General features: G+C 46.7%; 1 protein-coding gene across 2 annotated transcripts; it reads right to left on the bottom strand.

Annotated features, from left to right (window-relative positions):
* Positions 1-537: 537 nt before the first annotated feature.
* On the bottom strand, positions 538-18,823 carry WDR91 (WD repeat domain 91). 2 transcript variants are annotated; one of them, XM_060279730.2, is made up of 15 exons: positions 18,685-18,823; positions 15,461-15,640; positions 15,021-15,227; positions 13,164-13,247; positions 12,837-12,976; positions 11,941-12,109; positions 10,677-10,835; positions 8,532-8,731; positions 7,949-8,099; positions 7,129-7,223; positions 5,357-5,525; positions 4,138-4,246; positions 3,284-3,396; positions 2,679-2,876; positions 538-1,149 (listed from the first exon to the last, which is right to left on the bottom strand). In XM_060279730.2, the coding sequence occupies exons 1-15, from the start codon at positions 18,805-18,807 to the stop codon at positions 985-987; spliced, it is 2,262 nt and encodes a 753-aa protein (XP_060135713.1). In that variant the 5' UTR covers positions 18,808-18,823; the 3' UTR covers positions 538-984. The 2 variants fall into 2 exon arrangements, with proteins under 2 accessions (XP_060135713.1, XP_088508120.1); XM_088651994.1 differs by lacking the exon at positions 15,021-15,227 and having other exon boundaries at positions 13,164-13,237.
* Between the last annotated feature and the right edge of the window lie 1,779 nt (positions 18,824-20,602).

The raw sequence follows: 20,602 nt of genomic DNA, 5'->3' as shown, positions 1-20,602 counted from the left end.
CTGGGGTTGCGTGCTCATCTCGCATTATTGGCCGAGGGAGCCAGCGTATAGCTTCCAGGTCATGTGGCCAGCATGACTAAGCCGCTTCTGGCGAACCAGAGCAGCACACGAAAACGCCGCTTACCTTCCCGCTGTAGCGGTTCCTATTTATCTACTTGCATTTTGACGTGCTTTCAAACTGCTAGGTTGGCAGGAGCTGGGACAGAGCAACGGGAGCTCACCCCGTCACAGGGATTAGAACCGCCGACCTTCTGATCAGCAAGCCCTAGGCTCAGTGGTTTAACCCACAGAGCCACCTGAAGGGGTACGGTTCTATAAATTCATTAATTCTGTATTCAACCTCTTCGCCCAAAAATCTTCACCCAAAGGCTTCTTCAGTGTAAAATGCTCTACAGAAACTTAAGTTTCCCCTCCGCATCACCCTGTGATTAAGACCTGTGTTACTCTTCCCATGCACCGCAAAGAGGTCAGGGTAAATGACCCTCATGGTCCCTGAAGTTTCTTTTAAAGCCGCAGAAGCAACACACACAGGGAAAATGCAATGAAAACATTTGCTTTTAATAAGAAACACAGGAGCAGACACAGAATACTGTTCAGGTTTCACACAGGCCCCGTTTTCCATTGGGATCTTTACAAGTCTGTATCGCATACCTTGGCACAAACTTGGAGGTTTATGTCCATGTGCTGTTGAGGACCCAGGAGGGGGAAACAGGGCTGGTCGTCACTGGAGCAAGCTTGTAGATCAGTGCATGCCTGCTAAGAGCATCGCTTAATTATAGGGGGAACGGCTGTAACTGAAACTCCTATCTGGCAGTGGTTTGGCATCAGCTTTAAAAAAGTTTCCAACCTTAGAGGAGAAAGCAACATTAAGACGAGTGGTTTAAACAGCCTCTCCTGCCCAAAATAGTCTGAATCTAGATGGCTAATACTGATCTTTCCCCAAAAAAGTTCACAGTTTGTGCTTTCCTATCGGCACAGTTTCCTCTATGACTTTTGTGCAAGTAAAGTGGTTAGTTTGATCTTCCCATCCATGGAGGCAGTGAGGCAGGTCCCACAATCCATCGCTGTGCACCAGTCCACAGTGACCACAGGGGCCCTGTGGCCCCCCAGAGAGAGGCAGCTCTCCAGGACCTTGTCGTTACTATTCAGCTGAAAGAGAAAAAAGAAAGGCATACATCAACACTTAGCAAGCTTCTGTGACAGCAATCCCTGGCCTCAGTTTGAAATCTAAGACGTCTAGCTGCACAAACCACACTCATTTTTACCAGAATAGTGCTCTGTACAGTAGTTCTACGAAGGAGGTAGGTAGCGAGATTTAGCATAGCCAAATCACTTGAGCTGGACAACTTGAGGGCTGCGATGGATGCCACAAGTATTTTTCCGTCTTTCACAGGTGAAATCTTTTTCACCTACCTGATTTGCAGCTTATGATCCAGGCCATGGTCATCTATATTATACACATATTAGGACCTGGACCCAAATAAAGGACTTTTGCCTAGGCTACCAAGCAGGGCCAGGGCAGAAGTGGGATTTGAGGTTTCTGAGATCTCTATCCAAGTCAAATATTGGGCTGTGCTGGTTCTCAAAAGGCGGTGGCTAAACTTGAAGGCATAATGGCTAATACGGGAAGCAGTCCTGAAGGGCAGTATAGAAATCTTGAACTAGCATTGTCAAAGCTTGCAGGAGACATGCAGTAGGTAGAACAGGGAAGCCCAGAACAGCACAGCTATAAGGAGAGGAAACCTAGAGGTCAGACACTGGCAAGGCAACCCAAATCCCCTTTGCTGGGGCTGGGGAGCTGAATTAGGCAGACATGCGCCTCTGCTCAGCCCTGCCAGCCTCCACTGGCCTGCTGTCTCCTGCTGCCTCCAGTGCGGTACCATACTATTTGTAAAAGTCCCTAACAGCTTGGGACCAGTTTACATTTGAGATCGCCTTGCTCCATATGCGGCCACTCAACGACTTCAAGAGGCAGAATTGGTGCCACATAATACCTGTTCTGAAGTTGTAAGAACTCAATTTTTTAGTGCGGCTGCACCTACCCTTTGGAACTCCCTGCCTATTGATATCAGACAGGTGCCTTCACTGTACTCTTTCTGATGCCTGCTCAAAGCATTTTTGGTCAGACAAGCCTACTCAGATGTTTAGAAAGTTGTTGCAAATTGTTTTTTTTTAGTCTATTGTTGTTCTAACTCAAGCATCCCCAAACTGCAGCCTTCCAGATGTTTTGGCCTACAACTCCCATGATCCCTAGCTAACAGGACCAGTGGTCGGGAAAGATGAGAATTGTAGTCCAAAACATCTGGAGGGCTGAAGTTTGGGGGTGCCTGTTCTAACTTCTTGAAAGTTTTAAATTATTGTTGTTAATTTTTCTCAGTGGTAATTTTATTGGGTTTGGGGTTTTTTTTTGTAAACTGCTTTGAAGTGTTTTTTAATATAAAAAAAAATCAAGCGGTGTATAAACGTTACGAAATATAAATAAATATATATAAGCACCACTCCATTGGTGCAGAACTCCGCCTCCCACCCACTAAACATGAAGGCAGAAATGTCACAAGCAATGACCAGTCACATGCCTTGGCGAAACCCACAAGCAGGACGTGAACGCAGTAGCACTCTCCTGCTATTGTTCCCCAGGAGGCATAGTGCTGCCTCTGATCCTGGACGTAGCAGATTACCTTGTAGATTACACCCCCATTGGAAGAACAGGTCAGCATGTAGTTTCCTTCCGAGTCAAATGCGAAGAGCCTTCCACGTGGGAACTGGACCTGCTTGTACCCACTGTAGCCAGACAACACAAAGGGGCCGGTGGCATCTCTGGGAAGAGCGTATTCGGACACTTTGGAGCCACTTTTGTGAATGTTCCACTGAATAAACTAGGATGGGGGAACAAAAGACTCTACGTTAGATGCCAGAAGGCTGTGCAAGTAGCATCTGCAGCTGTGGAGACAGAAATGACAGCTGGCAAAAAAAAAAACAGGAAAAACACAGCCACTGCAGCTCCTGCCTACAGGACACTAGCATTTCCCCTCCGTGGGGTTTGTGCATCACCTTGCTTGAGAAGGTGCAGCATGCCGCCGGATCCTTTCTGGGTGGCATTATGCAAATCAGATGTCACTGCCATTAATGGATTCTTAATGCTTTTACCTGAATATGTGGTTACTGACTTTATTTGGCTATTTCACATTCATGGTAAGCTGCTTTGAGAGCCCCATGTGTGGTCAAAGAAGTGCTACAAATGCAAAAATAGATCGATACAACCCCACGTCTCCCTAGAACCTACCTTCCCATCTTCTCCAATGCTGTAAACAGCATTCTCGTCATAACTGAACTCAACAGAGTAGACTTCCCCATCGTGGGCCTTCCAACTTATAGCACATTCATGCTGCTGCATGTCTGAAAAGGGACAAAAAAGGGGTGGGGTGGGGAGTTATTTTTAAGTAAGAGTGCTTTTTTAAAAATTAACAACAAATCTTCACAAAATTCTAAAGAAGCAGCAGGGAAAAGGCTCACGAAACTGTAAAAGGACAGTGTTTCTTCCCTATGTCTGTGTAGTTGGGTGATTAAAGTTGTAGGCAAGGACTTGGGAGACCCGGTGCTCAAATCCCCACTAGGCCCATGAAGCTCACTGGGTGACCTTGGGCCAGTCACTGCCTCCCACAGAGAAGAAGGGCTGACCATCTAGTTGGCAAAGGAGCATATTGAAAGCTGCACAGAACATTCTACATCTGTGCATTTCTTGCTGCACACCGTGATCTGCAAAGAAGGACAAAGTGGGGGGGGGGCTACAGATACAGCAGCAAGGGAACTCTTCTGTCTCACTCTGCCCCACATCTTCCTGAATGAGGGCTCTCTGAAGGTGGTGTGGAGGACCAGAGGTGTTGAGAATGCTTTGAGCATGGAAAGAATCCCATCTGTCAATTGCTCTCAGCATATCAGCACTTCTGCCTGAAGCAGGTGTCTTGATACCTCACATTCTTCTTTCATTACAGGCAGAGATAGGGCACCTCTGGCCCTTCAGGCGTTGCACTCTCATGAGCGCCAGCGGGCAGGGGTGCTGTGAGCCGCAGTCCAGCCTCAGGCGCTCTATTCTCTGTGTCACAGGAATCTAAGTTGTACTCCCGGTTGGCAATTTACCAAAGAGACGGATTATGCCATCCGCTGCTCCAGTGACCAGCAGATTCCCATTGTGGTTGAAGGCTGTGCAGTTTATAGCAATGGGCTCAGGTTCAAGAGAAAACTGGAGCTGAGAAAGACAACAAAACAAAATGTTAGAGAACTTAGTTAGATGTCCTTTGCCCTAGAAACTTTGCTTGTACAGCAGACACACAGGGGAGCAATTACTCAGAGCTCTTGGGCTGCTCAACCAAATGGACACTCACTCCATCTGGGTTTCCCATCTCCTGTTCAGTTCTGCACCAGAGGGAATTTGGGACATTTGGACCAATCCAGTCCATCTTGCCCCCAGAGGCTTTCTTGTACTGTTGCCTCTCACCACAGAAGTCTGAGAACTGTTTCTCACCAGAGAGAAGCTTAAATATAACTCTGGGTAATCAAGGAAGGATATCCTTTCTTATGTTCCTGGGAGAGAGATGCATAACTTTCTTCAGGCATGTCTCCTTTACATGAAAGGGAAAAAAACTTCAAAATTCTGCCGCAAAATACTGTGTGGGCACCGACTCTCCCACTTGCCAGTGGCTGCCACAAGCCATCACGACCAGCACACGGGAATGCAAGAAGACTAGATCCATTCTGAGAGTGTCATTAGTTTATTTTGCTTCCACTAGTGAAGCCACACTCTTGAGAAAATGAGGTCCTCTTTGGTTGTGTGTTCCAGCATTAAAAAAATTCCCTGAAACATAGGGAAGATGGAAGGGATCTCATCACAATGGGTGACACTGCAGAAGGAACTCAGCCTAAACCACAAGGAGGTGGAAGGAAGGGCAGATGTTACAAGGGGGGGCGGGGGCAGAGCAGGGGAAGCAGCAGAGCCCAGAACAGGAAAACACAACCAAGCTGATGGCAAGATAGGAAAGTCACATGAATGGAAAGGAGGACTGACTGTGGAACTATAGAAATGGGGTGGGGGCACAATTCAGAACACTCCTGACAACTTCAGAGAAAAGCCTAAAAATTCAGCCGGAGTTTTATGACATTATAATAAGGTGCCAACAACAAACATTGACTAAACTGCTCATAACTGGCACAGATCAATATTAAAGCAACTGGGATGCAACAATAACCAGACCCAGCCAGCATTCCCAGTGCTCAGGGAGTTTTAGACCAACAAAAAGCTGGAGGGCCACAAATACCCTATCCCTTGCTCTTTGGGCTCAAGGAAACAACACAAACATACCTGCTGCTTCATGGTTTTAGTGTCCCATAGAAGCAGTTTCCCTGGAACTTGATTCATGCCTTTCCCTCCAGAATCTTGAGCTCCGTGATCTAGCTGGTTGCCAAGGCCGGACGCGGCAGCTGAACACACAAAAGAAGCACCACTTGGGCTGCACGCAAGGGAGAGGATCCTGAAACAGAGACACACATGGTCAGCCCTGGCTCTCTGCACAGCCCTGGCTCTCTGCACAGGAAGTCCATGAGCTGCAAGACTTTCGTCCTGCCCCTACCCTAACACCCGTAAAAACCATGCCTCCAAACAAGCCTTTCACAGCATTGGGGCTATGGCCGGTTCCCTTTCTTTTATTATCTATTCCTTTGGCCTCTGGATGTTAAGAGGCAGAGAGGTGTTTCTAAGTGAGGAGTGCAAAGAAGAGTAGCTTTTGATAGTCATGGCCAAACATGAGCAGAAGGGCAAGGATTCATCAAGAACTAGCAATCCCTCTGCCCCTAAGAATCAGGCAGAAGCCTCCTGTGATATTCACATTCTCCAAAGCCTAGAGCAAAGCCTCAGATCCCCCCAATTCCTGAACACGCATAGCAGGGAAGATGCAGTTGTACTCTTGTTCTCATGTAGGGCAGGGCTGTCCAACAGGTCTATCGCAATCTACCGGTAGATCGTGGGCTGTCCCTGGTCGAACTTGTGATCTCGCCCCCTCCCCCCCAAAAAGCTCAACAACTCTGATCCCTCTCCCTAAAAAAAGCTCAACAACTTTGGCTCATCTCTCCCAAAAAACACTCAACAACTCTGGCCAATCCAATGGGCAGATCACTGCCAGTTTATTTACAGAGGGAGTAGATCGCAGTCTCTTGGGAGCTGGACAGCCCTGATGTAGGGGATAAAAGCCCCAGGGCAGCAATACTGCCTGTTCCCAAAAAAAAGGGGGGGGGAGCCGCAAGAGAAGGCGGCACTCTAGGTTGGCATCTACCATCTACACCAATTGCTTAGAGCAACAACAGGAAACTAGGACAAATATAAATCCCGCAACTGTGGTCAGTTACTTAAAGCAACCAGAAAATAGAATCCATGCCCTTTGTGTCAAAGGTGTAATGGTTTCCAAGAATTATGGGGAAGCTTCTCAGGATTTAGTGCAGTCTGAAAGAAATCCAGAGGAAAAGAGTTTCAAAAAGGTGGCTTACATGCAAACCATCAATGGGGCGATCCAAGTTTGGAGCAGGAAAAGATGGTGGGCACTTTGGGGAGCCTTGTAGTGGCCAAATCACTCTGGCCTTCTCTCTTACCATGAAGGAGAGGAAAGGGTGGGGATTGCTAGGCACAACCAAGCACCACCACCCCACCCTCCGTCACATCTCTGCAGCTCCAAATTTGGATGAAGGGGGGTGCGGGCTTTGCACACTTGCCTAAGATGGAATGCAAACTATGGAACTCTGTCGATATGCCTTTTTCGTTCATGGAAACTGATTCTGTGTCGAAAAATCACAGCAGACTGCTCTCAGTCCAGCATGAAGGAAGCTGTGTGTACCCAGAGATGGTGCTGAAGCAGCGTACCACTCATACGAGCAAAGGTAAACGGGCACGAAGGAGTATTGCAAATCACAAACAAGCAGTTGCCTTAATGTAATGGGTGTTGGTGAGCTCTGGACAGGTGAACACTGCCTCTGAAGCACAAACTGGGCATCGCCATGCAAAACAGGGATGCCTTTGAGATTTGGACACCAAATTACTAGTTTTGCGGCAGGTGAAGCAAGAGGGACTCTGCTCAAGAGGGTTACCTGGGCATGTCTTCATCAATACTGATTTCACAAAGATTCTTCTTGGCTTCAGTGTCGTAAAGACGAACAGTCCCAACTCCGCTACCCAGCAACAACTGGAACACAGCACCAAGGAGAACATTAATCAAGGGCTGGGCGGCGGCGGATTCCCCAGTTCCACTCTAGCCACCTTCCCCAAAACTTTTGCAGCCATTTCTATTTAGCCTTTCACTGCCCCCACCTCCACCCTGTCACTGCTACCCTTCCATCATCCGTTGCACCTACAACCCCATGAGCATAAATGAGGATGAGCATAAATGAGGAATATGCTTCAAGGGACTGCAATGACCAAAGTCTTAAAGTCTTGCATCTCTCTCCACCCAGCACTTGGTCTGCTCCATTTTTCTCCAGGAGGAAAGAAAGGGCGGCCAACAAAAAGACCAAAAAGGAAAAAAGACAGAGCATCAAATTGGAAGGAACAGATTACAAGGATGCAGTGTGGGGAAATGGTTGAGGCCCTGGTGACCCGATTAGGAAATTAGTAAAGATTGTGGTTCTCCTTTGTACAGCCTCTCATCCTGTGGTCAATCATGCTATGGAGGCTTTGCATCCACCAGAAGCTGGAAAGAGCCGTGGGAAACCTACTTGGTTCATAGAAGCACGATCAACTGTGCTGAGCAGTCATGGGAAGGGATATATAGCCCTCAGGAAGTACCATGCAATACAGTTTAGGCCTCAGGATATCGAAGACTAGTCAGAGGTTGAATCTGGGATATAGTAGTTACAGATGCTTCAGCAGCAGTTCCAGATGCTACCTGTTGCACCAAGCCCAGCTACTCACCAGCCTGTCCCGTTTGGTCGCCCATTCTAGGGAAAGCAGGGGAGACTTGGAAATGGAGGATGCTTTCGTTTGCATGATGGGGTTGAAAGACCACACCTTGATGACTCCGTCCACGTCCAAACTGGCCACTCTTCGACCAGAGCAGTCAACCCTAAGCACAGAAGGAAGTTATGCAATGGTCCTTTCCAACCCCCACGATTACAGCTTCCTCAAGATTTTCTTCTGCCACATTTCATACAAACTATGCCGGCACTATCATTAAAATAGTATCTGAAGAAGTGTGCATGCACATGAAAGCTCATACCAATGACAAACTTAGTTGGTCTCTAAGGTGCTACTGGAAGGATTTTTTTAAATTAAAATAGTACTTTAAACACCCAGAGCCCTTTGCAATCCCTACAAAAAGTCAAAGTCACAGTCTACTACATATTGCAGATAAGGAACAGAAGCTGAGTGGCTGGGGAATGCCAAGGCCATAGCCAAGCTCAGACTCCACAACTGCAAGTCCAGCACTCAGTCCACTGAACCGCGGTGGCTCCCTGACCGCCATCCTCTCCTTCCCCCAAGGGGGAGTACCCCTTACCGGCAATGCATGATGGATGAGTGATGTTCTCCATATTCCTCCTGGCTCAGGACAATGAATGGCTGCTCCTGCCTGATGCCTCCAGCATCTATGCTGGACCCGAAAGCTTTGGTCAGGGTTTCTGCTTGCTCAGCATGCAGCTCAGGGGGAGGGTCTGCTTCAGTGGCACTAGCCTCCATCTTCCTGTCAACACTCTGCCCCTAAACCAAGAGAAGGACCCTGCATATAGTACAGCAAGCCAGGAAAATCAGTTAAGCTACTCATGTCCATCTCAGTGGGTGCTCAGTGAGTACAGTGTTTTAGGTAACCAAGGCAGAGCTTCGCATCATGCCAGCAGCTAAAATGCATCCAGGCATGTTGCAAGTAGCAGCAACCACCTTCCATAGACAGGCATCGTTGTTCACTTTCTGCATGTTCCACCCACTTGCAGAGAAACCAGCCTGGGGGGAAAGGCCCTGCCTATGAAATGCAGGGGAGGGCAGCATCTACCTCCCACAGCCTGGAGCTTTCATTCCAGTAACCTTCTCCACACTGTCATGGAAAGCAGAGGGGCATCAGTCCATGGAGTTCACACTAATATACCTGGATAATTTGCCATATCTGAAAAAGCTCTCCATGAATCCCTGCCATTAGTTGGGGCGTTAAGAGAGGCAGGCAAAGACAAAATGCAAGACAAAGGCTGTATCTTTTAACTTTTGGTTGGTGCCCAGAGGCTCCTCAGCAATATTAATACACATACAAAGCAACACACAGAGAGTGGAAAATGCCAAGCAGAGGCAGGCATGTTCTCTTTTCAGCAAAGTCAGCACACAAAGAAATCCAAACAGGAAATGAAGCTGGCTGGGCCTGTTTACAGAGCAGTAACCAATGAAGGAAACAGAAGGCAGGACTGATCAGATGGCTTCCAATATGGGAGGAAGCATGCAGTGAGAACTGTGCTGGCACCAGTGTTTTTTTAACCTTATCAAATAATCTGGAGTCAGGATAGTTTGCAACACAAAATTATTCAGGATAGTGAGAGCAAAGTCTCTTCAAATGTGGTTTCTTTGCAAGAGAATAGGCAGTTAGATTTAGTCATCCATGTCCATTGAAACAAAAAGTATATGCCCTGCATTCGGTTACAAAAAAGATCTAAAGTAGTTCTTAACGACCCAGGAAATAAATCTTAGGGTCCCAGTGGAAAGCTCCCTGAAAATGACAGCTAAGGGTTCTTAAAAGATTTTCAGTTTGAAGGGTATTTCATTTCTGTGTTCCTGGCACAGTGGGACCTCTCTCCTAGACACAAGACACCTACATGCCACAAGATCAGCTTGTCACTTGCTTATGCACAGCCACTGCTATTAGAGATCAGTGCTCTGAATGAAAATGCCTTCAAATGGGAACCCAAGAGGTTTGGAGATAAGATATATGATTGCAAGTAAACTCCCTTCTGCTTCTATAGGCAGCTGGAGGACTGGGGCCTATTCCAGCCCACAGGAGCTTTCATTTAGACAAGAGCTAGGGATACATCTCCGTGCACACTGTGTCCTTTCTCCCTAGCAAACAGGCAGAGAGCACGGACAAAGTTCTTTTTAGCCTCATGCTTCCTACCATCAACAGCAAGAAAGGCTGTGCCAAAGATTCACTCCCGCGTGCAAGAGCCACAAACCGGAGAACAGCAGCTGACAAGCCGAAGGGAAGAACTCCATTCAGTGTTGCTGTTAATTCAGGAAGAGGGGAAGGGGCTTAAGGAGAACCGTTTGTCCCTGTACTTGATCCACAAGTGAGGATGACACTAGGCAAAGCAAGCAACTCTTATTCTTCATCCGCTGCTTGATCCAAACATGAGACTCTCATTTAAAAAAAATCAGCACAGTAAGTAATTATCTGCTCAGGCACACATGGATCTGCATTGCTTAGATCAATCATCAGCCTATTACTAGACTGCCTGCATGTGATTTACTGCATACAGAGAAGACTTTATCCCATTCTCTAACCCAGGCATCCCCAAACTGCGGCCCTCCAGATGTTTTTGCCTACAACTCCCATGATCCCTAGCTAACAGGACCAATGGTTGGGGAAGATGGGAATTGTAGTCCGAAACATCTGGAGGGCCGATGTTTGGTGATGCCTGCTCTAACCCATCAGAGAGACACTGGTCCATACCTGGGAAGCTGTTTTAGTTAAAAGTTCTTTCCTTTCCTTCCCATGATCCTGCAGACGCCGCTGACGCTGCTGTAAGAAGTTGGACTCTGATGCTACCAGGCTACTGAAGTGACTTTTGGATTCCTTGCAGGCAGTGGCTGCCTCCTTTCCTTTGGTACTCTGGAAAGCAAAGAGAAGACTTCTCAAGTTTTGGCTCTCCCAGATACTGTGCCTAAGCTGACATTTCTGGTACGTAACACATCTAGGAAGATCACTTGTGAGAATCCTTTCAGGCAATTGGTTCTGTGTCCCTTGCACATTACCCCACCGCCCAACTTGGAAATAGCAGAAGAATTCAGTGATTTGAGAAGGGGAACACCCCCATGCCACCTAGAAGCACCAGCTGTGACTTATTTCAGTTAATCTCAGAGGTTGTGCACCTCCTAGGGTTGCTGTATTTAACTTCAGCTTTCAATAAAAGGTTATTGAGAAGAGGCTGTTGGATGTACGTCCTCAGTACAGTACAATGGTACCTCTGGATGCGAACGGGATCCATTCTGGAGCCCCGTACGCAATCAGAGCAGTACTCAACCTGAAGTGCCGAATCTGCGCATGCTCACTGTGCGATTTGGCACTTCTGCGCATGACGTCATTCGGCGCGTCTCCACATGCGCGAATCGCCAAACCTGGAAGTAACCCGTTCCGTAACTTCCGGGTTTGGCGCGTTCGTAACCCGTGTTGTACATAACCCGCAGCATTCGTATCTAGAGGTATGGCTGTATATCCCAGTCACCATCTTTGGACAAGGTGCAAAATACAAGAACCTGCCAGGAGCAGGTTACCATCAACATGCGGATTAATATAGAGGACAGTTGGCAAGTGGGCTCTTGTGCCATTCCATCCCCCTGGAGGTGCAGCCACCACCTTCATTGCTGGGTTTTCAGAGGTATGGTAACAGATTATTCTTTTCGCCCAGGTCTTCGGGAAAAACTGATGTTATCAAGGCCCACTGTAACTGTGATGTCCACTTCCATAATTATTTAAACCTTTAGCATTTAGTAATGGTTGCATTGATGGCATAGTAAATGTTATTGCTTCAATCACCTATTTGATCAACTACCCTGGGATCTTCCTTGATGAAAGGTGGCTTAAAAATGAAATAAGCACATTAGCTTCGTGTACATGCAAAAGAGCAACCTGTAAATTAGCCCTCAGATCAACACAGCAGACACCCAGCCTGGCTCTAAACACAGGTGTTAGCCTGGCTGTTCTTACGGTACCTCACCTGATGGTTTGATTGCTCTTTCTTGCCCACCAACGCCACGCCAGTCTGTGCTGAGTTGGATCCTGTTGTTCTAGAGGAGCCCTTTTTGCTCTGAGACAGCAGAGACGACAGGAATCCCCCTCGGGTCTGCAGAGAGTGAGCAGGGCTTCTTTGGTTGCATGCCATGTCACTAGAAAAAAAGGCAGTCAACCCAAAAACCTCAGCATCAGGTGCATTAAACGGAGACAGAAACATGTTCAAAAAGCCCCACTATCATCTTCATCATCATCATCATCATCATGCTATGTGTCACGGAGATAACAGCAGGGACTTCTATACGTCTTCCTCTCCAGCTCAGGACTGGGGCCATAAGAGAACTTTCATTTGCTAGAGTTAAACAAGAAGTCACCTCTGAATTAATTGCAGCTGCTGGACTATACAGCTATGTTAGGATGGCTGCAAGGGAACAGAGCCTGCAGCAAACCTTAGTGGACAGTCCTACTAAGGCAAATAAACTAAATAAAGCCATTAAGGGAGCTCCATAGATTCAGGAAGATACATGATGCTCAATCGCAGGGTGAGATTTCCCACATTTTAAACAAAAGGACATTTAAAAGTAACTTAAAAGTTATGAAGCTCTGATAGAAAACTTCTATAAAGAGACTGTTCCATTAAGTGTGGTTGGTTTTTTTAAAAGGGAGAGGCCAGCCAATTGGTTCTGCAAGCCCTGGGAACAGGGGAGAGAGAAAACACCCAACTGCTCTCAAATCTTTGTGGATCTTTCTAAATGAACATGCACTTCTCCAAAGCTGCTTGTCCGAGTTTGCCAGCAAGTGAACAACAGCAAAAGGGCCAAGATCTGCCTCTGCCATCCAATCATGCAGCCATTTGTCCTGGCCTTTCACATACAGACTCACAGCTCTGAGTCCCCCAGATGGTCCATGTTGGTCACATAGGAAGGAAGCTTGTGGTGGAGAATCAGCTCTTCCTCCTCTTCCTGCTGCTGTTGCTGCTCCTCTTTCTTTATTCGGAAGTACTCTGCTTGCAAGGCAAACAGCTGAAAAAATGGGGTTACAGGGAAAACAGAGAGAGATGAATTGCAAGTTCCATGCAAAATTTATATCATGCAACAGTTTATATCGTACACACTATTTATTGGCTCTGAGTCAATAGCTCAATTTAAAGTTTAAACACATGTTCTCCAGTTTTTGTACATAAGAGAATTCAAGAACTAACATTCTCACCTTTTGACGCAAAATTTCATTTTCTTCTTGCAGGAAACAACTTCTCTGACATTCTGTCTCAAAGTTCAAGATTACTGGTACAGGTAAGAAAGGTTAAGGGTGAAAAACCTAAAGCAAGAATGGAAGTCCTTCCTCTAAAGCAGACCTTGCCTACCAAATGCTCTCTAGATGTTTCAAAGGGTACCAGGTTGTTTTGTGGCACCTTGAAGACTAACACAACTTTTATGGGATAACATTATGACAAGCCTACCTAGATATGTAGGATGTTGGCATGTAACAGAGCTAGCCATCTGGAGATTGATGCCACTTTTACAGCTGTTTTGGTTTTCCACAATAGAAAAGGCAATCGAAATAAATCCATTTCTTAACACCTTGGCCACCAAAGGCAGCACCAAACAAGTCTTAACAGTGCCCCTAGAAACATTGTATTTTGTGAGATTCAGTGAGTTGCATGATTTTGCTCATTGAAGCTACTTCTATTATTATCTATTTTTTCTTAAATCATAAATCATATTTATCTCACTCCTCACTGGGCATCCCCACTACTCAGGTATTTATATTTATTATATATCTGGGGTGGAAGACGGAGGAATATATATTATCAAAAACAGGGGGGGAAACACAACTGGCTGTTACCATCACCTGCCTGTGGCTTGAAACACTATCGAGAAAATGCTTGAGCTGCAAAGAAGTAACATAATGCTGACAAATGACTGCAGGTCTCTTGCCCAGTTGGTCTAGTTGCGACATGTCCAGAATAAAATACTCTAGCATTACATTTGGCCTTGGTTTCCTTAGTATGCAATTTTGATAAAGTGGGGTTGAGGATGGTGATCTGCCGAAATAACAAAAGATATAAATCCATAAGTTGTAGATGATATACCGTATTTTTTGCTCCATAAGACACACTTTTTTCCTCCTAAAAAGAGGATATGTCTGTGCGTCTTATGGAGCGAATGCATGGTCCCTAGAGCCGGATTGCCCAGGGGCGAAAAGCAGATCGTGCTTCTTCTTTTTTTTCTTTTTAGGAAGAGCTAAAGCAGGCATCCCCAAACTTCGGCCCTCCAGATGTTTTGGACTACAATTCCCATCTTCCCCAACCATTGGTCCTGTTAGCTAGGGATCATGGGAGTTGTAGGCAAAAACATCTGGAGGGCCACAGTTTGGGGATGCCTGAGCTAAAGGCTAACAAGAGAGAAAGAGGGAGTTGAAAGGAACCTGCTAAGCAGCTGATTGCAAGATATCGGGGAGGGAGATAAGGGACGCTAGCTCCCTTCCAGGCCCTGCCCCCTTGCCCAGGCCTCCATTGTTGAATGTTATGCTGACGGAGGCTGCAGCAACATGTGACTGGCTGATTAGATTATCGGTCTGGAAACTGTAGAAATGGCTCCCTTTCCTTTCCTAAAGAAAATGCAGAACTGTGAGTTGAACCCCATAAAAACAGGATTTTTCCCTTTGCAAGGTAAGCTCAGCAACTTTGAGCTGATCCTCAAAAATGGAGCTTTCCCCCTTTGCAAAAAAGCTGCACAACTGTGAGCTGATCCCCCCAAAACGGGGCTTTTCCCATATGCAAAAGAAGCTGAAAGAAGCTGCACAACTTTGAACTGATCCCCCCAAAAAACAGGGCTTTCCCCCTTTCCTCCTCTAAAAATTAGGTGCGTCTTTTGGTCAGGTGCGTCTTATGGAGCAAAAATACGGTAGATGGACCAGACTCACAAGCCACACCGTTGCTCCGTAACACACATAGCACAAAGCTGATTACCACTCTTTAACATGACAGCAAGAGAAAGGGAGTGAGAACAAAGGATGAAGCTGTTTCATAATTAAAACTACTTTTTCACATGTAGAAAGGATATGCATACACTGAAATAAGACACTGAGGAAGTTGTGCAGAGAAACAATGAAAGTGTCTGCCCACTGGCGGGAAAAATATGTGGCAAAAGTAGGATTTGCATCTGGATTGGTGATGAAAGGTAGAACAAACCAGTCCTTCCACTCAGCTTGGTTCTGAAGTTCAGAGGCTTGTTTGAGAAAGAATTCTTGTGTCTTGTCGTTCCTGTTTGTCTAAAACACAGACAACAGAAAAGGGGCTCAGATTACTAATTTTAATGCTGCTCCGGCAGCTGCAAATATTGGTTTCTGTTCTGGACCCAGCAGGGTGATAGGAGTCCTTTTCCCCACCTAACTGCACACCTGCTAGAGAAGAAGGATGCGTGCAGCATTTTCTTAGATAAAGCAACATATTCACTCTTAAAGCAATTGTATTTTTGAAGAAAGGCTACCCGCTTGACACAAACCTGCACAGTATGAACGAGGTAGTAGCGGTACAAACTAATTTTCAGCTTGTTCACGGTAGGTCGGTACATATCCTCTAATCGACTGAAAAGGCGTCTGTCGAGGTAGCTCCAGTAATCCCGAAGGGCAGCCAGATCATAGCTATGAACGAACTGCAGAAGCTGGTCCACTATCTTATCTACCTGAAGAGACAGCACAGAACCCAAAAAACCCAGTTAGTTCTCTCCCACGTAACTGTCAGGCTCCGTCACCAAAAGCCGTAACAAAAACCACAAATAAACTCTGGAGACAAGGTCAGGTTACACACCCTGCATCAGGAAATGGGGAATACCTTTCCCTTCTCAACTCTTTGTCAATCACAAGAGTGTCAATTGATAAGAGCCACTAGCAATGCCTTTCAGTTTTCCTTTTGGGGCTGGGGCACCTTAGTGCCTCTGAGTCACTGGCAGTGCTGAAGGACCTAGCAACATCATTCCAAAGCAGTAAGTCTGTAAACCCGTTTGTAGAACAGCCTCTTAGGCAGCCCTCACCAACTCAATGCCCTCCAATTACTTTGGACAACAACATCAGCCCTAGCCGTCTGGAATCCAACATTATCTGGAGGCCCACATGTCCCCCACCTCTGATATAAACAAAGCATAGCTTCTATGATACTGTGTACTGACATGCTGGGGTGGGGGGTGGGGGTGGAAGAAGAGAAGAAAGAATAAAAGTCTTGATTTCTTTGCCAAGATTTTCCAGGCCGATGTTCCCTTCTGTTACAGCAGCTAGGCTTGAAAAGAGGCTATAAATGTATGTTTGACTGATATTTCCAGTTTTGTCACACCCAGATGGAACTTTTATCACTCAGTTTTTGGAGACTCACTGAAAACAAGGAAGCTGGTTTCAACAAAACACTGCTAACTTCTTTCAAAACCAGGCTAAAGTCATCCTTGACACTGTAATTTCTCAGCAGGGCCAGTAAGAATTATTGTGCTGCATCCATCAACGTCCCGTTGTCTATCTAACACAGTCTTCCTCAACCTGCTGCTCTGCAGGTGTCACTACACCTCCCATAATCCCTAACCCCCAGTGATGCTGGCTGGGGCTGATGGGAGTTGAAGTCCAAGAATACCTAGGGTATCAGGTTGGAGAGGCTAATCTAGGTCAATGTTATATCTTCCCAGTTTATTGCTACCACAAAGCAAAACTAAATGAGATTGGCTAGTTACTCAGGTTGCTTGAATCAGGTGGAACAGAATGAAGAAGACAGAAAGATGAGGGAAACTGCGAAAAACCAAATGTAGAGATGGCACTTTCCAACAAGCTTAACTGGAAGTATACCAATGTGACAGGCAGTTCTAACATCAAAACAAAAGCATTATATGAATAGGCGAGGTGGTGGGATTTCATGTATTGGAGGAATTGAGGAAGTGGCAAAAGACCCCCTCACCAAAAAAGGAAGGAAAGACTTGGCAATAAAAGCTGGCAGTTCTTAATATACCCTCACAGAAGGGTCATAATGCAACGTAACGATTCATATACAGTGGTACCTCTGGTTGTGGACACGATCCGTTCCGGGGTGCCGTTTGCACCCCGAAAAGTCTGCAACCAGAGCGGTGCTTCTGCGCATGCACGAAACACGCAGAACGCTTCTGCGCATGCGGCAAAACCCAGAAGTAAACACTTCCGGGTTTGCCACATTCGCAAGCTGAAAAGACGCAACCTGAAGCGGACGCAACATGCGGTATGACTGTACAGTATATGCATAATTTTAATCACATATGAAATTATGATTTCAAACACTGCATTGGAATGGAAAACAATCTGTGTTGATATTAGGCCTTTACATGCAATCCTTTTATCACTTACATTCCCAATCTTATAAGGCAGGGGACTATTATTCCCATTACCATATATTCCGGCGTACAAGACGACTGGGCGTATAAGACGACCCCCAACTTTTCCAGTTAAAATATAGAGTTTGGGATATACTCGCCATATAAGAAATACGACCTGGCGTATAAGACGACCCCCAACTTTTGAGAAGATTTTCCTGGGTTAAAAAGTAGTCTTATATGCAAGAGTATATAGAGTTGCAGCTGAAAAAAATGAATGGTGGGGTGTGGGGCTTGCTGCAATCAGTTTGGAACTGATTTCAGACAGGACTGTTTTCTATTTTCAGTATGAGCAACCACTAGCCCCTAGGCAAATTTTGAGCACGAAGCCATTTCCTTCAAACCAAACTCACATGCCCTATACCTGAAGTCGTATGTGAGGTAAAGACACAGCAGGCTCAGAAGTGAATCTGAGTTCCCTTTGGGGGACTCAGCACACAGCCAACCCCTGCAGAAAGCATCGCCCATCAGCTGAATCACATGCATCATTTTCAGTGTGAAAAACTTCAAGTGTGCTCATTATCACATGCCAACATCCCTTAGCCTGCAGCTATACTGAATATAGACAGTGCAAGTCAGCAGCAAAATTTAAATTAGCCCAGGTTGGTCAGAAGACTCAGACAGAGGAGGGGTGAAAAAGAAGAGTTCTAATGGGATACTATTAGAAGAGGGGAGAGAAAGACCAGTTAGAACTCTCCTCTGTGGAATTCAAGAGAATATTATTCAAATTATCTAGGCTCTGTTTAACAAGTGGGTACTGCTTTATACATATCTGAATTTACTGAAACCCCATTCAAGAATTTTGTGTAAAGGGAAACACACTGTGTACTTCTGATGCCAAATATATATATTCGTTGATGCCCTGTTCCTAATTCCAGATGCTTAAGGACTACTGCAGTTACTCAGCTGAGGAAAAGGGAAGTACTCTGACCCTACTCAGGCTCTCTCCTCTTCCTTGCTAGCCTGCACTTGCTCCAGAGCTCCGGTGGGGGAGGCCTCCTTAAATTTAGGCACGGGTGCCGCTACAAGGGGCTACATGAAGCAGCCATTAGGGGGACACTGGACTAGCTGCTAAGGAACCCAAAGGCCATCTAAACCAACCCGCCCACAACACCAGGCCCATCTAGCCAGCGGCAGCAAGTGTCAACGCAGCACTGGCGCTCAAAATCCCAGGCGCGGATCATTTCAGACGTAATGCAATGCTGCTCCTTGCAGGTTCGTGAGTTAAATTGGAAAAGGAAAGAGGAAGGGCGGGCGGGACCTGCTAACCCCAATTCCTCCTCCCACAGCCCTTCCTTCCCTCCAGCCACCCGCGGGTCCTGCCGGCTTCCCTCCCGGGCAACCCTCACCCGGAAGCCCTTCTCTTTGTCCGCCTTGATCTCCGCGTCGAACTGCTTCAAGGTGGCCGTGAAGCCGCGGAAGAGCAGATATTCCCGCACCAGCTCATCGGTGCGCTCCGCCGCAGCCGCCATCGCGCCGCCGGGTCACGGGGAACAGGGAGGGACGCTCCGAGCTCCGCGCGCCGCCCTCGCCGCCACGCTCCGCCCCTCGCCGAGGCGCGCCGGTTCCTCCAGCCCCGCTTTTTGCTAGAATTGGCGTTTGGCGGACGGCGGGCTCCCGTTGGCTTTTGTTTCCCTTTGAAAGAGAGGAGACTGTGTGGTTTTGTTGGGTTGAGCATCAACACGGGCGCTTCTCTGCAACCGCGAGTTGGAACCTTCCTTACTGTTAAGGGGAAAATGCATCGTTTTAAGCACATTTCGAGATTGTAAGGATTCCAGATGCCGCAACAAACTTGCCGACCATCCAGCCAAGGGTTTACCTGCCATTAGCACACATGGAGTAAATAGTTCATCCAGACCTGTCAGCTGGCATTCTATCATAATCATATCTGAAGAAGTGTGTGCATGCACACGAAAGCTCATACCAATGACAAACTTAGTTGGTCTCTAAGGTGCTACTGGAAGGAAATTTTTCAATTTTTTATCATAATTGTTACTTATTATTATTAGCCAGTTTGCTCTCGCTGGGAGAATTTACCGTACTTTCCTGCCTTGTTACACGAGCACGACCCTCTCTCTTCATGCCCACCGATATATTCCATTGTTGTATTAGTATAGCATTCCCCGCCCCCCAAGCCAGAAAAATAACATCAGTCGCACAGGTGCAAGGGGTTTCTAAGACAGCATCGATGTGTGTCTGAAAAAAAGTTCACTCCTGGAAACAGCACGACAGCAGCTGTCATTGCTTTCCTTGTAAAATTGCTACACATTTTTTTTGTATGCGTGCATCCTATTCAATGTTAGTGGGACGTGCTTCGTAGTCACCCATAAATCATATTCATTATTTTTACATATTAAATTCTATTTGTTTTCTCTAGTAAAGCAGCAAGGGAGGATCGTTCTTCCTCAGCATTTATTTCTTTGCTCCCAGCGACGTGCTACCGGTACGTGTCGTGTAGTAACTGCTCAATATGGCGAAAGCAGCTCAGTCTTTGGGGGAAAGGTGGTAGCTTGTATACCCCAAAATACTACTTCGGGGAGTTGGTCAGACCAGGTTGCCCCGCTGCAAGCTGGTATTTGAAAGTATTCACTCAAGAGGGCGCCCTACAAACCTTCTCTCCGGCATATGGGACTATCGTCACTTGGGAGTTCATTGTTTTTAAATTGCGCCCACGTAATTGCTTACATGTGGATCCCCCACTCGCCTTTCCCCTCCCAAATGCAACTTAAGCCCTGTCTTGGGTGGACTGGGCGCGAACTACACGTGTCAGGTGTGTTTCATGCGCTAGGCACGTGCAGAGGAAGTGACCCGGTTTAAAGGAGACACCCAGCGCGTACAAACGCTTTCTTCCAGCACACACAACATCCGGTCCGCGTTTACACAGAGATACTCAAGGGACTGCCACCTGCTTCATGCCCGTGTGAACACAGCGCTGCACCAGAAACACAAATGCAGGCGGTACTTAACTATGGGTGTATCAAGCGTAAACAACTTCCGTTCCATGTACAGTACTAACCTATACCTATGTTAAGCGACACAAGAGTAAATACTGTTTTCTGCCCGGTACTTTAAAACCCCCTCACTCAGCTTCACCCACTTTCCCAAATCTCTGTCCCCGCTTCGCCTCTTTCTCCTTTTCTGCCGCTCCCCCTTTTTCTTTCCCGCGTTTTTGTTGCCCTTTTCCAGCCCCGCTACCAGAACGGCCGGCTCGACATCAGAGCTTTCCTATTGGCGGCTGGCGGTGCCCCCTGCACTCTGATTGGCTAT

Source organism: Zootoca vivipara, chromosome 9 (assembly GCF_965207765.1).
Source record: "Zootoca vivipara chromosome 9, rZooViv2.hap1.1, whole genome shotgun sequence".
Lineage (NCBI taxonomy): Eukaryota > Metazoa > Chordata > Lepidosauria > Squamata > Lacertidae > Zootoca > Zootoca vivipara.
Note: the sequence above shows the minus strand (reverse complement) of the source record. Positions and strands in the feature narration are given on the sequence as shown.